The 25842-nt window shown below is 36.4% G+C and overlaps 1 protein-coding gene across 1 annotated transcript in view; it reads right to left on the reverse strand.

The window, feature by feature from the left end:
- Positions 1 to 25842, reverse strand: part of col4a6 (collagen, type IV, alpha 6) — a 171617-nt gene that overhangs the window by 30839 nt on the left and 114936 nt on the right. Inside the window, 19 exon segments of the mRNA XM_037759416.1 lie at positions 1743 to 1817; positions 3759 to 3803; positions 4518 to 4670; positions 4764 to 4889; positions 4984 to 5053; positions 6236 to 6289; positions 7113 to 7157; positions 7304 to 7366; positions 9155 to 9208; positions 10935 to 11027; positions 13069 to 13158; positions 18781 to 18822; positions 18949 to 18984; positions 20083 to 20145; positions 20243 to 20278; positions 21217 to 21279; positions 21408 to 21527; positions 22206 to 22250; positions 23675 to 23809. Coding sequence (XP_037615344.1) covers positions 1743 to 1817; positions 3759 to 3803; positions 4518 to 4670; positions 4764 to 4889; positions 4984 to 5053; positions 6236 to 6289; positions 7113 to 7157; positions 7304 to 7366; positions 9155 to 9208; positions 10935 to 11027; positions 13069 to 13158; positions 18781 to 18822; positions 18949 to 18984; positions 20083 to 20145; positions 20243 to 20278; positions 21217 to 21279; positions 21408 to 21527; positions 22206 to 22250; positions 23675 to 23809 — 1408 coding nt within the window.

Below are 25842 nucleotides of genomic sequence, written 5' to 3' on the forward strand. Positions count from 1 at the left end.
ACACCTTTTCTTTCTTTTTGTTATGAAAACCTGTTTCTGGCGCTGTACAGCTTTTATAAGCTCTACCATTTCCACATGGACGATAATAGAGCTACACCAAATGCCGTTTCCTGGCAGAAGAGAGATGCTCGTGACTAGGGGTGTAACAATTCATCTACTATATCGATGTATCGATTTATATTCCTACGATCCAACTACATCGATAGGTACTCGGCAAGTTGCCCTTCATGGGAGACGTATATCGATGTAAAATCGATTTGAAACGCAAAAATTGATTGTATCGATACTAAGGATTTGCACCTTGTATTTAAGGACGACAAACGTTATATGAAAGTGTTTTTTAGCACTTTTATTAGTAAAGAAATGTTACTCTGGTTCACTCTCCAGACATGCCGCCAGCTTGCCAGCTCCGCCCTCTGCAGCGCGACAAATGGCGCACCGGACTCCTCGCTCTCTCACCCGGTAGCGGCGTGGAGGGAGACAGGCACTGGAGGTGCCAATCGGCAGAGTTTCAGGCACTACGAGTCCACTTGACGAGGGCGTCTTCACCCACAGGCGCTTTCCCCGTGCGCTGTGTTTTTCATTCAGAGAAAATGACTTTCCTTTCCCCGTCATGATATCAGGTAAATTATCACGACGGGAATAAAGTAAAAAACAAAACAGAAATTCAACTAACGTTAGTCTAACATAGTTTTAACATGTTCTTCCGTATGTTTTCATGTATGAAAAGACCCCAAATGAACACTGTAAGCGGAGTACTTGATTATTATCAGCAGATTATTTAAACAGCGTTTGTATAGGAATGATTAGTGTCCCAAGCTGTTTGATCACTATCAGCTGTTTGATCACTATCAGCGGTTGATCTCTGTATTATTGCTCTTCTGTTTATATTGAAAATGAGGACAGAAGCAGCAGTTTAAACCACTGTTCATTTAACTTGAATAGAAGTTGATTTATTATATTTTTTGTAAAATATTGCACTGCCTTGTATGTTGAGCAGCAGGTTGTGAAGTTGCACTTTTTATTATTATTTTCTAATAAAAGCTGTATGTATTTGCCATTAATAGTTGTTTACTTTTTTATATCCATAATTAATTTATCCCTGATTCCCTTACAAGAAAAACTTTGAGGAATCCTAACCTGCTCTGTCCAGTATCAGATATTTATTTCACAGTCACACTGATTGAATTTTTGGCAAAAAAAAGTTACTGTATCGATATTAAATCATGTAGTAACGTAACGTAACGTAACGTAACGTAGCGTAGCGTAACGTAACGTAACGTAACGTAACATATCCTATCCTATCGTAACGTAACGTAACGTAACGTAACGTAACGTAACGTAACCTATCCTATCCTATCCTATCCTATCCTATCCTATCGTAACGTAACGTAACGTAACGTAACGTAACGTAACGTAACGTAACGTAACGTAACGTAACGTAACGTAACGTAACGTATCATATCATATCCTATCGTATCGTATCGTATTGTTTCATATCATATCGCTCTAAATGACTAAATATTTTCTTTGAATCGTATCGGAAACATGGAATTCGTATGGAATAAAAAGTAAAACTAAAAGGATATAAGATTAAAAATGCTGTTGCTATATTCATTCTTTTAAAGTCACCAGAATGCATTTTTCAGGGGGAGGAACCCTCGTAAATCCTCCCTATTTTCAGGGTTGGCAAGTATGGTCGTGCTATTTATGCGCCTTCCCGTGAGATCGGGTTGGTGTACCTCTGAAGCCATTGTGTCCTGGTTCACCCGGCTCTCCTCTGGGGCCGGGCAGCCCAGGCTCTCCGGGGGGAGAACCTGCAAAACACACACATAAAGTTCAATCAATTAGAGGTTGAGATGGTGAATTAGCCACAAGAAATATACATTATTTTTAGATTTCACACTGTTTGAACTTGAAGCTGAATTGCACTGGGTGATGTAAGATGTACAAAAATACAATGGATATCTGCAAAGTTCCTGTCTTGGAGGAACTGATTTTGACGTGTACTCACGCCGTAATATTTGTATAATGTAAACAGGAATAATTTAAACCAGCACAGTGCAAGAGCAGCTTGGTGTCACAGTGTGAAATCAGGATTAGTCTCTTTGGGTCAGCATGTAATATGAAAGAGGTCAGCAGCTGCTGCAAGAAGACAGATGCTTATTTATAAAAAACAAAACAAATAAAAGCATTAACTTGTTTATATCGTATTAAAATATAAAACAGCATTGTACTTGAACTGATTCAGCGATTTTACATCAACTGTAATGGCTATATAAGAGCTACTTGCCGCAAGCAGCATGCATAGCGCTTTGCAGTTTGGCACCTACACAAACAAAGGAAACAAACTGCGACACATTTATGTGATTATTCTGTATCCAGTTGTTCATTCTGGACTTTCATGATGAAGAAAATCTAAGGATGACGGATCATTAGTAAGTTCAGCTTTGACCTGAGATTCTCATCACCAAACATATGAATCACCATGTAGGAAGTTGTTTTAGTCAAGTAATTAAAGGAATCTGTGAGGCTGCAAGACTGCTCACACTGGAATAAATGCCTTAAAGGGATAGTTTGGGTGTTTTGATGTGGGGTTGTATGAGGTACTTCTCCATTGTCGGTGTATTACATGGCGGTCGGCACGCCCCCAGTTTGGAGAAACCGACAGGAGTACGAGCATGGTAGCAAAGCAATGTACTGTTGTGGACGGGGGGGCAGCAGCGAAACAGATTATAGAGACACCTAAAAAAATCAGTTTAAGTTTAGCTATATTTAGAACATTTTCACCGCTTTATCTTGCCATCAGACAGCCCTTTCCGACGGGGAACTGAAGCCGTTGTATTCTCTCTTTAAAGCCACCAGATTTCATTGACAAAAACAGCAATTTTACCATATGGAAGACAGAAGTTGCTGGTCTACCGCTGCATTAAACTAAGTGATCGAGGCAGCTGTAGACCAGCAACTCCTGTGTTCTGCGAGGGAAAATTACTGTTTTTGTCAATGGAGTCTGGTGGCTTTGAAGAGAGTATAGATAACGCTTCAGTGCCCCATCAGAAAGGGCTGTCTGACGGCAAGATAAAGTAGTAAAAATATTTTAAATATAGCGTAAACTGATATAGATTTTTATAGGTGAGCCTTTCTTTTAGGTGTCTAAAATCCGTCCACAGCAGTACATTGCTTTGCTCCCGTCTGTTTCTCCAAACTGGGGCCCACCATCATCTACTGTAAGTAATACACTGACTATGGATAAAAAAAATCCAAACTATCCCTTCAATTATATCACAGAGATGAAATGCTCCCAACAAACTGAAAGAAAAACAGATTATTTTCATTATTACTATTATTTTTCTTTCGGTTTGTGTCTCCACTTTTTGTCTTCCTTCGTTTAAAGTGTTTGTGCCGACTAAATAAAAGAAAAAAAAATCCCTGTTTGCAAAACAACGGCTGCTGCTGCCATGCATTAACTTCCATGTAAAATCATGTGTGAATTGTGCCACAGCAGGCGACACCTCGTGGCCAAAGATGAGAAAAGCAGCTTGGAGTTGAGAGAGCCTCCCATCCAAGTCTGAAGAATAGCCTGCGCTCTTCTCAACTATACTTACCACCGCACCCTCCACAGAGTATAGCGTTAAAAATAAAAAGCATTTTGGCAGTTTAGATGCTGCCTGCTGAAAGTTTGTTGTTTTTAATTTCACTTTGCGGGCTGAATATTGCCATGGCGGTTATGGCAATATGGCCGCATTTAGGATACCTGCCTTTGGGCCCATCAGGATAGATGACACAGGGTGGAACGGGCGATCCTTGGAGGACAGTTAAATCAGTCAGCCATGATGTTTTAAAGTCTAGTAACTGAAACTTATGACTTAGTATCTGAAAATAATGACTTAGTATCTGAAAATAATGAGAAACTTTCTCAAAATAATGACTTTGTATTGGAAAATAATGAGAAACTTCCTCAAAATAATGATGAAACTTTCTCAAAATAATGAGAAACTTTCTCAAAATAATGATGAAACTTTCTCAAAATAATGATGAAACTTTCTCAAAAAAATGATGAAACATTTTCAAAATAATGAGAAACTTTCTCACAATAATGAGAAACTTTCTCAAGAATAGCCTTCTTATCTCAAAATAATGAGAACATTTTATCTTGTCTTACACTTTAAGAGATAAACTGTCTTTTATGGCTGGTAAAAGTACAAAATCAATTTTCTTGTGCCAACTGGACATCCGAGACAGGATGATAAAGATGCTGTATATCCCCATCTAGAAGTTTATATTCATCAAAATAACAACAAATGGAATTATTTTAGCTCCTTTCATACAAAGAATCCAGCTCAAAGTGCTCTGTCACAGACAAATAAATAGCAGACAACATAAACAAGATTCAAAACATGTCTAAACAATACTAGAAGGGGAGTTTTTTCATTGCTATTGGGAGCCTTCTCATCCTTATCACGACCACCTGTGAAGGAAGAGCTTCGGTCAGTCTGTGTGATTCTGTGTGAACCTACTAGTGGTGGGGCCTTGAAGTCCAGTAGGGCCGGGGGGTCCAGGGAATCCAGGGGAGCCGGACTGTCCTTCGGAGCCGTAGCCTGGTATGCCTTGGTTACCTTTCTCTCCCTTTGGGCCGGGGGGCCCGGGAAAACCTGGAGATCCGAGACGACCTGAATATGAGGACAGATGATTGGTTGATTAATTAAATTAATATTATAACATAAAAATCAACACATTGCATCTCTTAGGAGTGCATATATTACCTGAATTAAATCCACCACCAAATCCACCACCAATTCCTGGTTGGCCTGGTGGTCCAGGGTATCCTGGAGATCCCTGGTCACCGGGGGCACCGGGCAGGCCACTGAAACCCGGGTCACCTGTTGGTCCTACAGCCAATCAGAGAAGAGACGGTCAACACAGGAAACGTGTCAGTCGACCTGTGATTGATCTATTAAATTATTATTGAGGATTTTGTGTTACCTTGAACAGAAGTTCCCAGATCATTAACGTAAATAGAAGGTCCTGGTGCTCCGGGGTCGCCCTGGTCTCCCTAGCAGAGACACACACAACCAGCTCAGGACAAAATATCAAGAGCAAAAACAACCTTTACTTTGACATTGAGGAGTAAAAACTTGGGGTGGGGTTTGTCACTGCTAAGCTAAATTAAGCTAACAAGCTGCTGTCTATAGCTTCATATTTAGCTCACTCTGGTATCTTCTTATTAAATCAACTCTTGGTAAGACAGCAAAGAAGCATTTTTCCCCACAACTTCAAACAATTCCTATTTGCACCACACAAGATAAACAATTAAATTAAATCATTACCAGTTAACAGCGACATGGTGAATTATGGAGGCCCATTTCCGCCAATGTGATGAAAAAACATATGTCATTATTTTGAGATACTAAGACATTATTTTGAAAAACAAGGTAATTATTTTGAGATACAAAATAATTATTTTGAGATACTAAGTCATTATTTTGAGATACTAAGTCATTATTTTGAAATACAAAGTAATTATTTTGAGATACTAAGTAATTATTTTGAGGTACTGAGTAATTATTTTGAGATACTAAGACATTATTTTGAAATACAAGGTCATTATTTTGAAATACGAAGTAATTATTTTGAGATACTACGTCAATATTTTGAAATACAAAGTAATTATTTTGAGATACTAAGTCATTATTTTGAAATACAAAGTCATTATTTTGAAATACAAAGTAATTATTTTGAGATACTACGGCAATATTTTGAAATACAAAGTAATTATTTTGAGATACTAAGTCATTATTTTGAAATACAAAGTCATTATTTTGAAATACAAAGTAATTATTTTGAGATACTACGGCAATATCTTGAAATACAAAGTCATTATTTTGAGATACTAAGTCATTCTTTTGAAATACAAAGTCATTATTTCTGCTTCCCCAAATAAAAGTAAAGTAAAAATGTATTTAAAGCCTCTGAACACCCACACAGGTGTCCCAACCAGTTACTGTGGCTGATTAGACTTCTGCTCAGGTTGAATGTAGGTCTTCATCTACCAATTAGAATGATGAAGGTGTATTTTATCCCGCCCTAACAAAGCTAACAGGAGACGCACACAGACACACTGTCGCCATCTGTTGGTGAAACAAGGCTACTGGAAAGAAAACACATAACACTTACTGTTCATTTAAGCTACAAGTAGTATTGTACACAAACACACACACAAACACACTGAATTTACCTTGGGTCCTACGTATCCTGGTTGCCCGGGGAAACCTGGAGTACCTCCGAGTCCCTGTCAGGAAAAATATCTGGTTTGCATTTACTGTACGGATGACAGCTGCTTCAATATTGGTATATTAAATATTTCATCATGGCATTCTTCTTCTCTGCCTCACCCATTATTTTCTATATCAGGACATCAAGGAATTGTATATTTAGTGAGGTACTGTAGTACTGAAGTACAATCTTGAGGTACTTGCCCTTAAGTATTTCCATTTTCGGGAACTTTATGCTTCTACTTATCTACATTTCAGAAGCAAATATTGTAATTTTACTCCACTACATTCATCAGACAGCTTTATTTACTGGTCATTTTTTGGATATTATATGCTAAATATATGAAAAGGTCAGATAAAATGATAAAATAAAAGTATAAGGTCGTACTAGATATAACAATACATGCTTTAATGTTAATGTATTAATAATTCCTAACACTGATACTTCTTCTTTTACTTTGAGCACGGGACTTAAACTTGCAACAGAGTATTTTTACATTGTTCTATTAGTGTCTGAATACTTATTGTACCACTGTAGGACATTGTCAGTTTAACCCAAAACTAAATGACTGTAGTTTCATCTGTGAGTTAACTGGTCCTGTAGCAAGTAGCATGAGTACCGTTGCCACGGTAACCTGCAGTTTAATATGCCTTGTGCAAAGATAAAACTGTTGAGCAGAAACCATGTTTGAACTGACACCTGTTAGCCAATCAGAAATGAATATTTTCAGTTTCTATGTTGTAACATAGAAACTGAAAATGCTCATACTCATACTCATACTCATACTCATACGACAGCCCATAATATTAACTTCTCAGTTTAAAAAAAAAAAAACCCACCCGTTGTCCTAGAGCTCCAGGAGGCCCGTTGAAGCCAGGAGGACCCTGAATCAAATCCACCATAGAAGAAGAGGGAAAGGAAAGGTGAGAGACGTATTTGACCATAGAAGAAGAACATGGTGGACAAAAAGGGCATCTTTCTACTTCTAATATATGAAATCAGTGTGATACAGTCGACCAGTAACTCTTACTCTTGCCCCGGGGTATCCAGGAATGCCCTTCTCTCCAAGTTCACCACGAAAGCCAAAAGGTCCCTGGAATTAAGTAAGAAGATAGTTAAAGGTCCCATATTGTAAAAAGTGAGATTTTCAGGGCTTTCACATTATAAAGCAGGTTTAAGTGCTATATAAATACTGTTAAACTATCAAAACGCTCAATATACGGAGAAATACACACAGAAACTCCACATTTGAAACAAGCCGTTAGGATTTCTGTCCATTTGTGATGTCACAAATCAACAATATTTAGACCATTTCAAAGTTTTAAACGTTAACATTCTAAATGTGTCCCAGTTTATTTCCTGTTGCAGTGTATGTAAATAACATTCGCTGACAGGAAGTAAACATGGACCCAAACTGTTGCCTAGCAACACAATTCCATTGCAATTCCGTTGAAATGCACTAAAACAGAGCGTTTCAGACAGAGGGTAAATACAGGTATATTCAGACAGACAGTATGAGGAAAATAATGTTTGTTTTTTTAACATTACAGCATGTAAACATGTTCTAGTAGAAACACAAATACAAGTATGATCCTGAAAATGAGCATGATAGTGACCTTTAAGTATTTTGTTAAGGCAGAATTTCTCTCATTGATCTCTCAGCTGTTACAACAACGTGTCTGATTCTTTCAGGTAGACTTTTACTTTTATATACTCACTTAACACACAGCAGTATTTATTGTACGGAAATGTCATTGAAAATTGATAATAATAATAATTATAATAATAATAGGTAACACTTTATAATAACCATTATTTATAAAAGGTAAATTGATAGTTAATTAAACTGTTGAGTGTAATGTTTACTAATTAATGGTAACAGTTAGCAATAAAGCTAATGCTGTAATTTCTGTTATTTTATCATTAGTTTGTGTAATATGAAATATTTACTTTTTAAATTCTATATTGTATCATAGCTGATAAGAGACGATAATATTGCATTCTGAATACATTAGTAAACTATTTTTTACCCTTTATTGTTGCACACATTATAACATTTTATATACTATATTAAGTATTAGATAGATGGACAAGGAACCAATTATTAACCGTTGTAAAAGTATTAACTATCTAAATAATGTTTATAGATGCTCTACAAAGTATATATCAACCATTTATTTACCATCAGTTGCAACTTTATAATAGCTATCCAAATAATGTTTATAGACGAGTTATAAACCAGTTATTAACCATAAACAAGGTGTTACAAATATCTATCTATGTCATGTTTATAGATGGTTTACAAACAATTTGTTTAAGGGTTACAAATATTATATATATACTTATTTATATAGTTTATAAAATGTTATAATGTGTGCAACAATAAACTGTTAACATAACATAAAAATTTAGATAAATTATAGCATTACAAATATTTAGTACACATTAGTAATTATCATTTCATTTTTTGTTAAAAATAAAATAATTATTAACTAAGTTTATAAATAATGGTTATTATAAAGTACTACTACTACTACTACTACTACTACTACATAATAATAATAATAATAATAATAATAATAATAATAATAATAATAACAATAATATACTATATTTATATTGCAGTTTTCAAAACAAAGTTACTAAGTGCTTTACGAGATAGAAATGGCAGATAAACAATGATAAAAAAACAATTTAAATAGTTCATTGAGCATGTGGGAAAAAGGACTATAAGTAAAATAAAACAACTAAAAATAAATAAAAAAGAAGTTAAGAGAATGCCTTTGTATACAGATACAAGTGAGGCCACAGATCCTGTGAAAGCACACTTGTAAAAATATGTGTTTAAGAGGGATTTAAAAGAGATTAAAGAAATACTTACAGGTCGGCCAGGAGTGCCGGTGAATCCTCGGATCCCCTTCGGGCCTTGTTCACCCTTTGAGAAAGAGACAGAGAGAACAAAGGTGAATATGACAACAGCGCCATTTTGCAGTAAATTAACTGTGAGCAAATATTTTAACTTACCTTCATTTGCAAACAGTAAAATCTCACTCAAAAGAAAGACAAAAACTACGGCACTAATATAAGAATGAATTCTTTGAGAGTGGCCTCGAGGGTGCATGGGAATAATATAAGTCGACCAGCTGCAGAGCTCTTCAAGCCCCTGAGAGGACGCACTGTGTTGGGCTTGGAAACGCTGCGGGATCCAGGGTGGATGATTCAGATTATTTTCATCTTTATGGTTAGTTAGCAACAAGGAGATAATGTTCACAGTGGGCTGTGGTGGCTTCAGTAATCTATCCACTGATCTTGACGTCTACTTAACGTATTTCCTCGTTTCCATGGCAGCCACTGGATTTCCTTCAGGGTAGACAGTAAGTCAACTTTCATCATCACAGTGAACTTTAGATTCCCTTCATGTTTTTGTCAACGTTACATCATCATTGTGTGATGTCAAAGATGCAGCAGCAGTGTAACTTTACTTGAGTAAAACCATTGTGTTTTAAGAAAAGGTTGTGGTTTAATTGCCAACACTTAAAGGTCCCATATTGTAAAAAGTGTGTTTGTCATGTCTGTTATAGTATAAAGCAGATTTAAGTGCTATATAAATACTGTGAAAGTATTGAAACATTCAATATATGGAGAAATACACACAGCCCGTATTCTGAAATTGTGCGTTTGAAACAAGCCATCAGGATTTCTGTCCATTTGTGATGTCACAAATATACAATATTTAGACCATTACACGGTTTTAAACGTAAACATTGTTAATGTGTCCCAGTTTATTTCCGGTTGCAGTGGATGTGAATGACATCAGCTGACAGGAAGTAAACATGGACCCAAACTGTTGCCAAGCAACGCAATTCTGTTGCAATTCCGTTGCAATTCCATTGAAATGAGCTAAAACGCTCTGTTTTAACGCATTTCGATGGAATTGCGACAAAATTGCAACAGAATTGCGTTGCTAGGCAACAGCTTGGGTCCATGTGTACTTCCTGTCAGCTGGTGACATTTGCATACACTGCAACCAGGAATAAACTGGGACACAATTAGAATGTTTACGTTTAAATCTGTGTAATGGGTCTAAATATTGTATATTTGTGACATCACAAATGGACAGAAATCCTGACAGCTTGTTTCAAATGCAGAGTTTCTGAATACGGGCTGTGTGTATTTCCCTGTGGATTGAGCGTTTCGATACTTTCACAGTATTTATATAGGACTTAAGCCTGCTTAAAAAACATGAAAATCTCACTTTTTTATAATATGGGACCTTTAAATGTTGGATGTTGGAGTGTCCTTAAATGCAACAACAAAGACAGAGTCTGCTAACAACTCCATAAGTGACAATGACAAAAAGTAATATTTACCTAAAAATAAAAAGCGAAAGGTGGTGAAATGTTTAATGTGATGGATTATCTTCTGCAAGTTAATTGTCAGACTGTAGAAGAAATGAGATAAAACTAACAGCTGCTCGGGAGGTAAGAAAGATTGGGAGTTACTGGGCAAAAACTTAGAAAACCATACACGTTGTTCTACAAACGTATCTAGTATTTTTCTGACTTAATTACTAAGAGAAACTTGTAAATATTAGGTAGGATGTTGAAGGACACATGGCTGTATTTGTCGACTATAAAGAGAGTTGCTTTTTTCCAACAAACCTGCATTCCTTTGTCTCCTTTAGGAAAACCCACAAACTCCACAACACCATTGATCATTGGCTGGCCGGGGTCACCGGGCAAGCCCACGTCGCCCTGGATGCCGTAACCAAGGGGAAGAGAGAGCTGTTTACACTGATCGGCAGGGCGGCGAGGGAAACGGCGGCAGAGTTTTAGGGGCATTTGGGGAAGAAGGGGGGGGGGGGGGAGACGGGGAAGGGAGAGACGGGGGACCGTTGACTGGAGGACAGGCTCTGTGGAGGAAGCCACTGAAGGGGCTGTCGAGCACAGAGTGAGTGGAGGAGTGAGGACATGTGGGGGTGATGATGAGAGGCTGGTCTTAGTATGAAGTTTAGTTAAACCTTTATTCAAATTTAAGAGTCTCTAGTGGCAGAAAGGATCTGATTGCTTGAGTTACACCTCAATGGAAGGAGCCACAGGTCTATAGTTTTGGTATTTATGATATATGAAAGTCATTATTTTGTTAGATCAGAGAGCTAACTAACTATCTGCTGGTTTGATTTTTTTTTTTAAATCCAATGACTTGGTGTTTCTGAAACCTTCAACCACATCTTGCGGCAGCTGATCAACTCCATCTGCTGAGGAAGGTCATGAGATGTGGTTGAAAGCTACAGGAACACCAAGTTAGTTGACTTTGCATTGTCAAACTGTTATTTTGAAAGGTCAAGCATGGACCTTGAAGCTCAATCGTTTGAACTTGAAAAGGCAGCAATGCTAACTTCCTAACAGATAGTAGCTTCCTCTAAGCTTCCTATTTGAATTGGCGCCAGTCTAATGTTAAGTAAAAGGAAGGTAAAACCACATTAAATCTTAAAGGGATAGTTCAGGTGTTTTTACGTGGGGTTGTATGAGGTACTTCTCCATAGTCGGTATATTACCTACAGTAGATGACGGTCGGCACGCCCCCAGTTTAGAGAAACAGACAGGAGTTACCGCAAGGACGTAAAGTAATGTACTGCTGTGGACAGGGGCAGCAGCAATAAAGTATTTTAGACACCTAAAAAAATCAATATCAGTTTAAGTGTACGCTATATTAAGAATATTTTCACCGCTTTACCTTACTGTCAGACAGCCCTTTCTGACGGGGAACTGAAGCTGTTGTATCCATCTATTCTCTCTGCAAAACAACCAGACTCCATTGACGCGAGGTAAACCAGCAAAAATATTCGCAATATATCGTACACTTCAACTGATACTGATTTCAGTTTCAGTTCCCCGTCAGAAAGGGCTGTCTGATGGGGAACTGAATCCATCTATGCTCTCGCCAAAGCCACCAGACTCCATTGAAAAAACAGTAATTTTACCTTGCAGAACACGGGAGTCGCTGGTCTACCGCTGCCTCGACCGATTAGTTTGTTTGTGTTACTGTGTAACTTTGGTGAATCCAAACTAACCCTTTAAAACACCAAAGTCACACATAACACAAACAAACTAATCGATCAAGGCAGCGGTAGACCAGCAACTCCTGTGCTCTGTGAGGTAAAATTACTGTTTTTTTTCAAAGGAGTCTGGTGGCTGTGGTAAGAGCATAGAAAACAGCTTCAGTTCCACATCAGAAACATCTCATATAACCCCACTTCAAAACACCCAAACTATCTTTTCGACACATTTTTCCACATTATTTTGCAACCCCACATACAGCTGCATCATATTAGCATCTTAAATCCAATTTATTGTGACTGCACTCTTACATCAAAAACATAATTCTAGATTTATAGTAATATATGATTTTTTAACACACATTCAGTATCTTTGGGAGCCTTTGGAGCAATTTAAAATAAAATGTTTAACTTAAAAGTTGAGATTGTTTCTGCCTCCAGAGCAGCTCAGCTGACTGTTGGACCAACCTCTCCTCCACCTCCTCTCCTCCTCCTTCCACTCCTCCATGGCTCTAAGGTTGCTGCAATCACTGCTCCTCTTCCTCTTTTACTGACCCTTAAGTTTCTAACAGCAAACAGCCTGCTGCCTGATTTGTAATTCACCTTCTTCTTTATAATGAAACCCCACCACATCCACGTGTGTGTGTGTGTGTGTGTGTGAGTGTGTGTGTGTGTGTGTGTGTGTGTGTGTGTGTGCGTGTGTATCCTCTGCTCCTAGCCTTCCCTTGCTGTGTTACCTTATCTCCTTTGTAGATAGTGAGAGTTTGTTCGCTTCTTAGCGACCCATCGCCGGGAGTACCACTGGGTCCGGGAAGACCCACGTCGCCCTGGAGTCCGAAATACACACAACACACTGTTAGCCAATCAGGAGGGGCAGGGGGTGGGGGGAGGTGGAGGAGAAACAGGAAGAGGAAGGAGGTCGTGATGGGAGGAGAGAAAAGAAAAAATAGAGGAGGAGGAAAGGGCAGAAATGGCAAGAAATGAAGAAAACATGTAAGGAGGTCAAAAGAAAAACCATTAAAGAGGAGATAGAAAGATAAATATTTAGACTACCTGGTCAAAAGTATGTGGACATCCCAACATTACACTTGTACTATGTATACGTGTGTTGCCTAAACCTAACCATGTACTTTTGTTGCCTAAACCTAACCAAGTACTTTTGCTGACTAAAACTAATCAAGTACTTTTTTTCTCCTAAATCTAACCAAGTACTTAGGTTTTCTAAATCCAACCAAGTACTTTTGTTGCCTAAAACTAACCAAGTACTTTTGTTGACTAAAACTAACCAAATACAGTTTTTTGCCTAAACCTAACCAAGTACTTTTTTTGCCTAAACCTAACCAAATACTTTTTTTTGCCTAAATCTAACCAGTACTTTTTCTGTCTAAATCTAACCAAGTACTTATGTTTTCTAAATCTAACCAGGTACTTTTGTTGCCTAAATCTAACCAAATACTTTTGTTGCCTAAAACTAACCAAATACTTTTGTTGCCTAAACCTAACCAAGTACTTTTGTTGCCTAAAACTAACCAAATACTTCTGTTGCCTAAACCTAACGAAGTACTTTTGCTGACTATACCTAACCAAGTATTTTTGTTGACTTAACCTAAACAAGTACTTTTGTTGCCTAAAACTAACCAAGTCCTTTTGTTGCCTTTACCTAAACAAGAACTTTTGTTGACTAAAACTAATCAAGTACTTTTTTTTCTCCTAAATCTAACCAAGTACTTATGTTTTCTAAATCTAACCAAGTACTTTTGTTGCCTAAAACTAACCAAGTACTTTTGTTGACTAAAACTAACCAAATACAGTTTTTTGCCTAAACCTAACCAAGTACTTTTTTGCCTAAACCTAACCAAATACTTTTTTTGCCTAAATCTAACCAGTACTTTTTCTGTCTAAATCTAACCAAGTACTTATGTTTTCTAAATCTAACCAGGTACTTTTGTTGCCTAAATCTAACCAAACACTTTTGTTGCCTAAAACTAACCAAATACGTTTGTTGCCTAAACCTAACCAAGTACTTTTGTTGCCTAAAACTAACCAAATACAGTTTTTTGCCTAAACCTAACCAAGTACTTTTTTTGCCTAAACCTAACCAAATACTTTTTTTGCCTAAATCTAACCAGTACTTTTTCTGTCTAAATCTAACCAAGTACTTATGTTTTCTAAATCTAACCAGGTACTTTTGTTGCCTAAATCTAACCAAACACTTTTGTTGCCTAAAACTAACCAAATACGTTTGTTGCCTAAACCTAACCAAGTACTTTTGTTGCCTAAAACTAACCAAATACTTCTGTTGCCTAAACCTAACCAAGTATTTTTGCTGACTATACCTAACCAAGTATTTTTGTTGACTTAACCTAAACAAGTACTTTTGTTGCCTAAAACTAACCATGTCCTTTTGTTGCCTTTACCTAAACAAGAACTTCTGTTGACTAAAACTAATCAAGTACTTTTTTTTCTCCTAAATCTAACCAAGTACTTATGTTTTCTAAATCTAACCAAGTACTTTTGTTGCCTAAAACTAACCTAGTACTTTTGTTGCCTAAAACTAACCAAGTACTTTTGTTGACTAAAACTAACCAAATACAGTTTATTGCCTGAACCTAACCAAGTACTTTTTTTGCCTAAACCTAACCAAATACTTTTTTTGCCTAAATCTAACCAGTACTTTTCTGTCTAAATCTAACCGAGTACTTATGTTTTCTAAATCTAACCAGGTACTTTTGTTGCCTAAACCTAACCAAGTACTTTTGTTGCCTAAAACTAACCAAATACTTCTGTTGCCTAAACCTAACCAAGTACTTTTGCTGACTATACCTAACCAAGTATTTTTGTTGACTTAACCTAAACAAGTACTTTTGTTGCCTAAAACTAACCATGTCCTTTTGTTGCCTTTACCTAAACAAGAACTTTTGTTGACTAAAACTAATCAAGTACTTTTTTTTCTCCTAAATCTAACCAAGTACTTATGTTTTCTAAATCTAACCAAGTACTTTTGTTGCCTAAAACTAACCAAGTACTTTTGCTGACTATACCTAACCAAGTACTTTTGTTGACTAAACCTAACCAAGTACTTTTGCTGACTATACCTAACCAAGTACTTTTGCTGACTATACCTAACCAAGTACTTTTGTTGACTAAACCTAACCAAGTACTTTTGTTGACTAAACCTAACCAAGTACTTTTTTTGCCTAAATCTAACCAAGTACTTTTGTTGTCTAAATCTAACCAAGTACTTATGTTTTCTAAATCTAACCAAGTACTCTTGGGAGTGAGAATGTGTTAGCTACATTGATTTTGATACTTCTTTCTTGTTTGTTTTTTTAAATGTATTTTTATTTTTCTTATATATTATTTTCATGTCTGTTTCCTTATTTTTAGGCAACAAATAACACAAAAAGTGCACAAAAACCACATCTGTCCACATACTTTGTGCCAGATAGTGTACAGAGATAGATAGATAGATAGATAGATAAAACTCGGGAAAAAAGGTTTGGAAAGCCTGTTTATTCACAATGATGTCCAACTTGTGAGGATGCATTTGTGGGATGAGCAGCACAGCTGATTATGTGGGTAGCGCCCAAGAAAAATTTGCCAAATGCTCTGCCAATGGTAAACAGTGTATTCTCCTGTTGGTACTGACTCTTGTTTTGAGTTGGTTGGTGGATTGGATGATTGAACTCTCTATCAGTAACAAGGAACAAACAAGACATATTGGCTATTTTACACTTTATTCATTTAATACACCGTCAGGAGCCTCAGTAGCGGTGGAAGATCCATACGCAGCCACAACAGCCTGGCACCTCCTCCTCATGCTGGTCACCAACCTGGTCACACGTTGCTTTGGGATGGCGTTCCATTCCTCAACCAGGATTCATTGCAGGTCAGCCAGCGTATATATTAAATGAATAAAGTGTAAAATAGCCAATTGTTTGTTCCTTGTTACTGATAGAGAGTTCATTCATCCAATCCACCAAACAACTCAAAACAAGAGTCAGTACCAACAGGAGAACACACTGTTTACCATTGGCAGAGCATTTTGGCAAATTTTTCTTGGGCGCTACCCACATAATCAGCTGTGCTGTTCATCCCACAAATGCATGATCCTTACAAGTTGGACATCATTGTGAAGGTAAATAAACAGGCTTTCCAACGATGGAAAATACAATGCCAATTAGCATTGTAACAACAGAAAAATAATCCACCAAACACAAATTTCCAAACTTTTTTTTCCAAGTTTAGATAGATAGTGAGGAACAGAGAATTAAAGACAAAGAGAGAACAGAAGAAAAGAGAGAGCTCAGGGATACTTTATCTTGAGTTTCTTGTTGATTAATTTTAAGAAGTTCATAACATACAGTAAATGCCACACAGGACAATTTGAACTTCATCCTACCAAAACGTGTATCTCAACAGGCTCAACAGTAAATCCAGCTGTTTCCACATTCAGTTCAAACCTGAATCCTTCTGAGTGTGTTCGGTTGAGCATAACATGCATGCAGTGTGTGAGGACGTGTTAGTACTCTGTATGATTGTTCAAAATGAGATGGGTGGGTGGATGGGAGGATGAGGAGTCAAAGAGCAGGCAAACGAACTACAAATCCCAGAGTTCACCACCAGATACCCAAACGTGATTAAAAAGGGGGATAAAGTGCAACATGGGAAGTAGGAGCAAGTGATTCCAACACCCAGTTCCAGTCCACAGATCGTCCTCCAGAGTGACAGCTCAGACATTTCAATGTTGAAGTTTTATTTGTGTCATTTGTTTTTATTTAAGGATTTTAATATTTAATGCCACCAAATGCCTGATATAAGATTTTTTTAAAGATTTTTTCCAATTTGGGAGAAAAACTTCATCATGTAATATCTCTGAACTGTCATTCAACAGTGAGGGAAACAAGTGTGTAATGCCACTGGTTAACTCACAAACTATAGTAGAAGTAGATTGTTTGGTGTTTTAGTTATGATTCAAAATGATTCCAGATCAGATATAAAATGTTCTCAGTGAGTTTGTCTCAGTGGCAGCACAGATCATTCGAAAGAACAAACCAGACTGAATCAAGTAGAGGTTCATGTGATCTTTTTATCATACAGGAAACGGATGCAACAAACAGTTCAGTAGTCAATCTAGGGATGGAGAGAGGAGGAGGATGAGGAGGATGGATGGAGGGATGCAGGGATGGGCGGGGTTAAAGGAGGGAAGGATAGATGGAGGGTGAATTAATGTGTGTTGGACGGAAGAAGTGCAAGTCACCAAACCACCACCAGTCAGATTTTAACATGCACAGTATCATGTCCAACCAATTCATTATACAAACACACTCACTCACACACACCCCTAGGACCCAGCTAGAGCACTCTAAGCCTGCTGTTTCAGTGTCTAAAGCTGATGTTTATGGGAATAAAGTGAGAGGAAGTGTAGAAACCACAACATTTTACTCTAAAAGCTCATTTAATTTAAATGCAAAGAGTCTCTTCAACGTTTGTTCATAGAAAAGAAACATCTCTTAGGCTGAGCAAGCCTTTATTTACAACGTTACAACGTAACATCGTAGCGTAACATCGTAGCGTAACATCGTAGCGTAACATCGTAGCGTAACATCGTAGCGTAACATCGTAGCGTAACAACGTGACGTAACAACGTGACGTAACAACGTGACGTAACAACGTAACTTAACGTAATGTAATAACGTAACAACGTAACAACATAATATAGCAAACAAGTAACATAGTAACAACGGAACTCTTTATTTAGTCAGGCATAATGGTTTAAAAGGCCGACTGGTTTCAACCTCACATGTCAGGTTAACCGTCTATATAGAGTGTCAGTTGTAATCAATCTGGTTTTATTATTTCCGCCCTTTTGAAGAACCTATGAGGCTGAAACTGATCAATGTTTTAAACCAACCAAGACAGTTTATTTAAAACTGATGAGGCATGCTCTTAAAGATATACTGGAACATCCTTGTGCAGTAGAGTGATACGTCTGCAGCATGTTAGCCAAATGTAGCTTAGCACAAAGGCTGCAAGAAGGCAAAAGTAGCTTGCCTGCTTACTAGCTAAACAGGAACGTACAATGCAATTTTATGTGGACTCTTCCTTTAAGGTTTATTTTGAATAAGTTGTGGATTTTACACTTCTGCTCTGGTATTTGAATCCATCTGAAACTAGCACCTGAGATGACATCATGGAGATAAAGTATCCTCAATCTCACTCACAGCTCATTTGACCCACAAACAGTTTGTTTCATAGTTCACTGCATCTGCATGTCATCGTGCCACTTCTCATCATGAAGTCTGTGGAGCTAAACGAGGATTTATTCTCCTGTTTATTGTGTAAGCGATGGAAAAACCTCAAACTACACAAGAGACGAGAACATTTTGTGAATGAATCTCTTCAGACATGAGTCTACGTGTATGTGCTGTTCAGTTAACGAAGCATACCTTATCTCCTTTCTCTCCTTCATATCCGTCACTACGGCTCCCCTAAAAATAACAAAGGGTTAACAAAACTTACTATGAACAAGAATGTTAACATATAAATGATTAAAGCCACTGTGTACTTACTTATGATAGAATAGAATAAATACACTGTACTATTATTTGACTTACCATTGGCCCTGGGGGACCGGGAGGACCAGGCGGGCCCTGAAGACAAACCACAGATAAAGTCAGCAACAAAATCAGAAATATTATTCATAAATACCATAAAATAAAACAATAAAAAAATAAAACATAACAAAATGAAAGAAGATAATCTTATATGGATAGAAAGATGAGTGTCTGTAATGCCTTTTAATTTTGGTTAAAATGTAATAAATCATCCAAATTATTATACCCATTTACTGTATAATAATTTCAAAAGATGTGTAACTAATAATGTATTACTTGATAATCTAATAGAAATGACTTAATTTATTACTATTTCTATATAAGATAAAATTAAGTTAAAATACTTATTATGATATCATCTGAAACCATAATGAATTGATTAGCACTAGTTCATGTAATAATTAAGAATTTCTTGGTATATTAAAGGTCCCATATTATGCTCATTTTCAGGATCATACTTGTATTTTGTGTTTCTACTAGAACATGTTTACATGCTGTAATGTTAAAAAAAAACTTTATTTTCCTCATATTGTCGGCCTGAATATACCTGTATTTACCCTCCGTCTGAAAGGCTCTGTTTTAGCGCATTTCGACAGAATTGCGATGAAATTGCAACAGAATTACGTTGCTAGGCAACAGCTTGGATCCTTGTGTACTTCCTGTCAGCTGGTGACATTCACATACACCGCAACCAGGAATAAACTGGGACACATTTAGATTGTTTATGTTTAAAACTGTGTAAAGGGTCTAAATATTGTATATTTGTGACATCAAAAATGGCCAGAATTCCTAACGGCTTGTTTCAAACGAAGAGTTTCTGAATACAGGCTGTGAATAGGACTGATTCCTGTTTTAGAATTTAAAAAAAAACATGAAAATCTATTATTACAATTTTTTATAATATGGGACCTTTAAACTGGTTTTGTGGCATTTTAACTCTAAAATATTTCAGGCAGGTTATGACGAAATCCTGCAGTTTTTACGTCAGTTGCTACAAACTATCGTTAGAAGTGCAACAAAAAGAGGAAATTAAACGTATTAAACATAAATATAGTATATATATAAACATAAATAATGATATTAAGAGGCAGGGAGCAGTCTGAGGAAGAGAAACAGATAAACTAGTCTACATACAGAGAATCCCTCAGGCCCCCTTGGACCAGGAAAACCCGACGGACCGTCAGGACCTCTGAAACCCTGCAGAGTAAAAAACAGGTCAGAACACTTAATTTAAAATACAACAGTTATAGATTACTGATTGTTGCACAATGAGCAGAAAAAGTACGAATCTTACAGGTTGACCGTCTGGTCCTTGTAAACCTGGTAAACTCTAAACAAGGAGAAAAAAGAGAAAAACATAATTAATGAGCACAAACCTCTTAATTTCTTTTTTTAATAAAAGAAAACTTGATTACATTTTAAATACTTTTTGGATTTGGATAAAAATACATACAATCATACTGGTTGATGAGGAAAAATAAATCTTGTTTTGGAATATTTGTACACAGATGAGACAAAAGCTCTCGACCTCTATGTTATTGCCATTCAATTTTATTGTAGTACTGCAGCACCACCTAGTGGCAAAATCCAATTCTGCAGGCTGGCTCAGTGCTGATTTGTGCAAATTCGGTTGCAGTTGCACAAGTGGTTATGAGAAAAATAATAAAATTTTTAACACTTATTTTGGCTCATCTGAATAGTTCATGTACAACGTGTGATGCAGATTATTCAAAGTGTGTTAGGGTCTGGAAATTCTTGAATCTTGGGACTAAATCCACACCAAAAACCAATCCACCAAATTTGATTAAATAAAGATTTTGAGAATTCCTAAAAACTAACAAACAAACAAACTGAAAATACAACTTCCTTGATAAAAATGACAAAAACAAACATCAGATGTATAAAAAGCCAAGAAAAGAGACTGAAGATCAAAGCCACACTTTGTATCTGCAAAGGACAAAAGAAAGAACCCAGTATGGCCAGAAAACGAGCTAAAACTACTCTAATTCAAGACATTGAACGCTTTAAAGGAACAGTGTGTAACATTTTGGGGGATCTATTGGCAGAAATGAAATATAATATTCATAACTATGTTTTCATTGGTGTATAATCAACTGAAACTAAGAATCGTTACGTTTTCGTTAGCCTAGAATGAGACGTTTATATCTACATAGGGAGCGGGTCCTCTTCACAGAGTCGGCCACCATGTTTCTACAGTAGCCCAGAACAGAAGAAGAAGAAGAAGAAGAGGAAAGTGTGAGACCTTACCGTGATGCCGTTATCTGATATGTATCGAGGCTCTCCTTTCTGACCCTTTGGCCCAAAAGGCCCCTGTTGGAGGAAAAGAACACCATCAGCGTTAATCTATCTATCACAACGTTATACTCTCTAAATAATGGCATTCAAACATATCCACGAATACATAGACTAATAAAAGAGGAACTGAAGTTTGTCCTCACAGCAAATCCAGGTAACCCAGGTCCTCCTATCCCGTAGCCGGGCTCTCCTGGTTCTCCTCTGGTCCCGTTGCATCCGTCCAGTCCTGATGGTCCTCGGCCACCGTCCTGACCAGGGTGACCCTACAGAGAGACGGATACTCTTCAGCAACAAGCACTGATGACGCCATTATTATTTTATTATAATGTCAACTTTTGTTGTCTTAAGATACAAAACAACTGAAGATGAAAATGAATTGAGTTTAAATTCCAGTTTGATTTATTCAATGTGATAAACCTCAAATAAACTTGAAACCAAAAGCATTGTCTCATTTCTTTATATAGATCTAGGATTTTACATATCTAACTTTCTAATTTAACTGTTCTAACGTAACAACATAACGTAACAACATAACGTAACAACATAATGTAACGTAACAACATAATGTAACAACATAATGTAACGTAACAACATAACGTAACAACATAACGTAACAACATAACGTAACGTAACAACGTAACGTAACAACATAACGCAACGTTTTATAAATGGAAATAAAATTGGAATAAGACGTGTAGTCACGTATCAATGCCACACAAAACTACCAAATTATTCTTCACATGATACTATTGTTCTGCATTTGTGTATGCGTGTATACAGATAATAGTATATTTTTAATTATACCTGCCCGTTGATTGTTTGTGACTTTCGGCTGCTTCAGATAGGAATGTTAACTTTATGGAAATATAAAAACTAGGAAAATAACTACAGGATGATCGAGGATAAGTGCATGAGTGCATATTTGTGTTTGTGTTACTTACAGGTACTCCATCAGTTCCTTGGAACCCGGGCACTCCCATAGGTCCCTGTATGAGTAAAGCATCCATTTTATTAATTTATAATCAGTTTAAACAGCAACACCTGGTGGTGAAAACATGATACTGCTTCAGACAGTTGGTACTGATGTTGTTTGGATGAACGGTTATACATTTAGCTTAAGGCGAAACATCCAAAATACACATTTAGGTGTTTATTTTACTACTTTCTCTATTTGCATCTGTAGATTAGTTAGCATTAGATAATGCCTCATTTGCATATTTAAACATAACATTTCAGAAAACTTGTAATACAAAAAATAACTGTCTTAACGTCAGTAATCAACTGGGGAAGCTTCATGGTAATATCTATTAATTAACATTTTTTACCCTATTCACCTTTAGTGTCTTCAAAGTGTATGAAATTTTACAATCTATCATCTTTAAAGGCTGTTTTCTCAAAATGAGTTAACTTTCAGTGTCATTCCTATCTATATTCTGAAGGTTTTTACAAAAGGGTTTGTTCATATATCATTCACAGCCTGATTTATACAACATTTTAGTCCTAAAAACTTAAAAATACCTAAAAACCTAAAAAATCTTTTATGACTGTTAACAATATTTTCTAATTTATGGAGTGATACAAAGAGATATCCCAAATCTCCTCTGTAAAAACCTTTAACTCTAACATTTCAACAAAATGAAACAACATTTGAACCTGGCTTTATCCAATGTTCAGATTTCTGTTCTGGAAATGTATACAAATTAGCACATATTTAATTATATAATACTCCATTTGCATATTTAAACATGATGTTTCAGAAAACTTCTAATACAAAAAATAATTGTCTTAATGTCAGTAATAAACTGGGGAAGTTTCAAGATGATATCTATTAGTTAACATTTTTACCCTATTCACCTGTAGTGTCTTCAAAATGGATGAAATTTTACAATTCATATCTTTAAAGGCCGTTTTCTAAACATAAGTTTTTTTCTCAAATTTTGAGCCAGAAATCTCCACTTCAGTAGCACTTACATACACCAAACTCTACAGAGTAGTTTGTTCATATATTATTCATAGGCTGATTTATACAACATTTCATCCTTAAAAACATGGTGAAAATGACAGTTGACAGTATTTTCTGATTTGTGTGATACAAATAGATATCCAAAATTTGACTCTAATATGTCAACGCGAATTTTGAACCTGGCTTTATCCATTGTTCACCTTTCTTTTCTGGAAATGTATGAAAATTAGCACATAATTTAATTATATTATATATATTATTTAATTATATAATGCCTCATTTGCATAATTAAACATAACATTTCAGAAAACTTGTAATACAAAAAGTAATTGTCTTAGTGTCAGTAATCAACTGGGGAAGTTTCATGATGATATCTATTAGTTAAATGTTTTAACCTATTCACCGGTAGTGTAGTTAAATAATTAATTTAAAATCTATAACACTCACCTTGTCTCCTTTGGGGCCAGATGGTCCTTTCAGTCCAAGGTGGCCCTTCTCTCCATTAGGCCCTGCGGCCCCCAGGCCCCCACGTGGCCCCTCCGGTCCGCTCTGACCCACTTCACCGAGAGATCCTGGACGACCCTGAGAGAAGAGAGAAGACACGGTCACTTTTCAAGCCATGAAGAAGAACAGACAACCTGCAAAGTGCATGAAAAGTAAACCTACCAACCGATTAGTCGGTTAATCAATTAGTTGTCAACTATCAAATTAATCCCAAACTATTTTGATAAATGATTAATCAGTTTGGATGATTTTTAAAGAAAGAAAAAGTCTAAATTCTCTGCTTCCAGCTTCTTAAATGTGAATATTTTCTGGTTTCTTTACTCTATGACAGTAAGCTGAATATCTTTGAGCTGTGGACAAAACAAGACGTTTGAAGACATCATCTTGGGCTTTGGGAAACACCGATTTTTCACTATTTTCTGACATTTTATAGACCAAACAACTGATCGATTAATCGAGAAAATAATTGACAGATTAATCGACCATGAAAATAATCATTAGTTGCAGCCCTAAACATCTAATAAACGCACCATAATAAGCAGATATTAAACTGCTGTATATAAAAAGATAATTAATGACGATATAATATAACAGTTTGTAATTATATATCAAATATGTCTTCATAGGAGACATTATACTTCTGGGAAATACTATACATTATTAAACATTTAAAAATGTCCTTATAACAACATTCTAATGTGTTAAAAACAATGTGTTATATGTTTATCGCTTATAGATGATAAATAGAGGGGGCTGAGTAAGCCTTTGGAAAGTTATCAGAAACATAAATGTTCATTATTCCTGAACAATATTATTTCTACAGTTAATAATGATAATACCAAACAGACTAATTATATTCATCTATGAGTGATCTAATCCCTAAATTTGTAGCTTTTATTGTGTCTTGATGAAGTTATTAGTACGTTTTTATATAAGTGTTATATAAGTGATTTTTAAGTCTGTCAGTGGTGAGGATGTGATAATATGACCTGCATATGACACCTCTTGTTTGTCCCTTTATCATTTTTATCTGAAGTAAACACAGCGTGTCCATTTCTTTTCATCAACGTCTTCAATTACACACCATCATCTACCTGACGAGGTAATTGCCGGGGAAGCCGTTTTGTCTTTGTGTTGTGAATTTGTTTCCATGATAAGACACAGAAAAACACAGCGTTTCACTCATGGAGGGATGTTAAAGGTCCCATATTATTAAAAAGTGAGATTTTCATGTTTGTTTTTATTATAAAGCAGGCTTAAGTCCTATATAAACACTGTGAAAGTATTGAAACGTTCAATCCACAGGGAAATAAACACAGCCCGTACAAGCTGTCAGGATTTCTGTCCATTTGTGATGTCACAAATACACAATATTTAGACCCTTTACACATATTTAAACGTAAACATTCTAAATGTGTCCCAGTTTATTCCTGGTTGCAGTGTATGTTAATGTCATCAGTTGACAGGAAGTACACATGGACCCAAGCTGTTGCCTAGCAACTCAATTCTGTTGCAATATTGTCGCAATTCTGTCGAAATGCGCTAAAACAGAGCGTTTCAGACAGAGGGTATATTCAGGTAGACAGTATGAGGAAAATAAAGTTTTTTTTTAACATTACAGCATGTAAACATGTTCTAGTAGAAATAAAAAATACAAGTATGATCCTGAAAATAAGCATGATATGGGACCTTTAACACGTGATCCCAGATCTGAGAGGGATGGTGAAGTGCTTTATGTGGGCATGCAGCGGCATGTGGTCTTAGATGGTGGTCTGGAGGAAAAACTGCTGCTGTGGGTTAATATTTGGTTTGAAAATTAGAAGGGAAAAGGTTTTCAAATTCAACCTGTGACAACATTTTAGAAGATAAACCTAAAAAAAAGTAGATTGTAAAGCCTTTATGTTGACAGGCTGCACTACCAATCCCAACCACATGATGGCAGTAGAAAAACAATGAAACAACATTAACAGGTGGATGAATGAACAGAAATTTCTTGCGAGGCAGGCGGGGTTCGTTAAATGTCCCATATCATGCTCATTGTCAGGTTCATACTTGTATTTTGTGTTTGTACTAGAACATTTTTACACGCTGTTATGTTAAAAAAACAACCT

Source organism: Sebastes umbrosus, chromosome 22 (assembly GCF_015220745.1).
Source record: "Sebastes umbrosus isolate fSebUmb1 chromosome 22, fSebUmb1.pri, whole genome shotgun sequence".
Lineage (NCBI taxonomy): Eukaryota > Metazoa > Chordata > Actinopteri > Perciformes > Sebastidae > Sebastes > Sebastes umbrosus.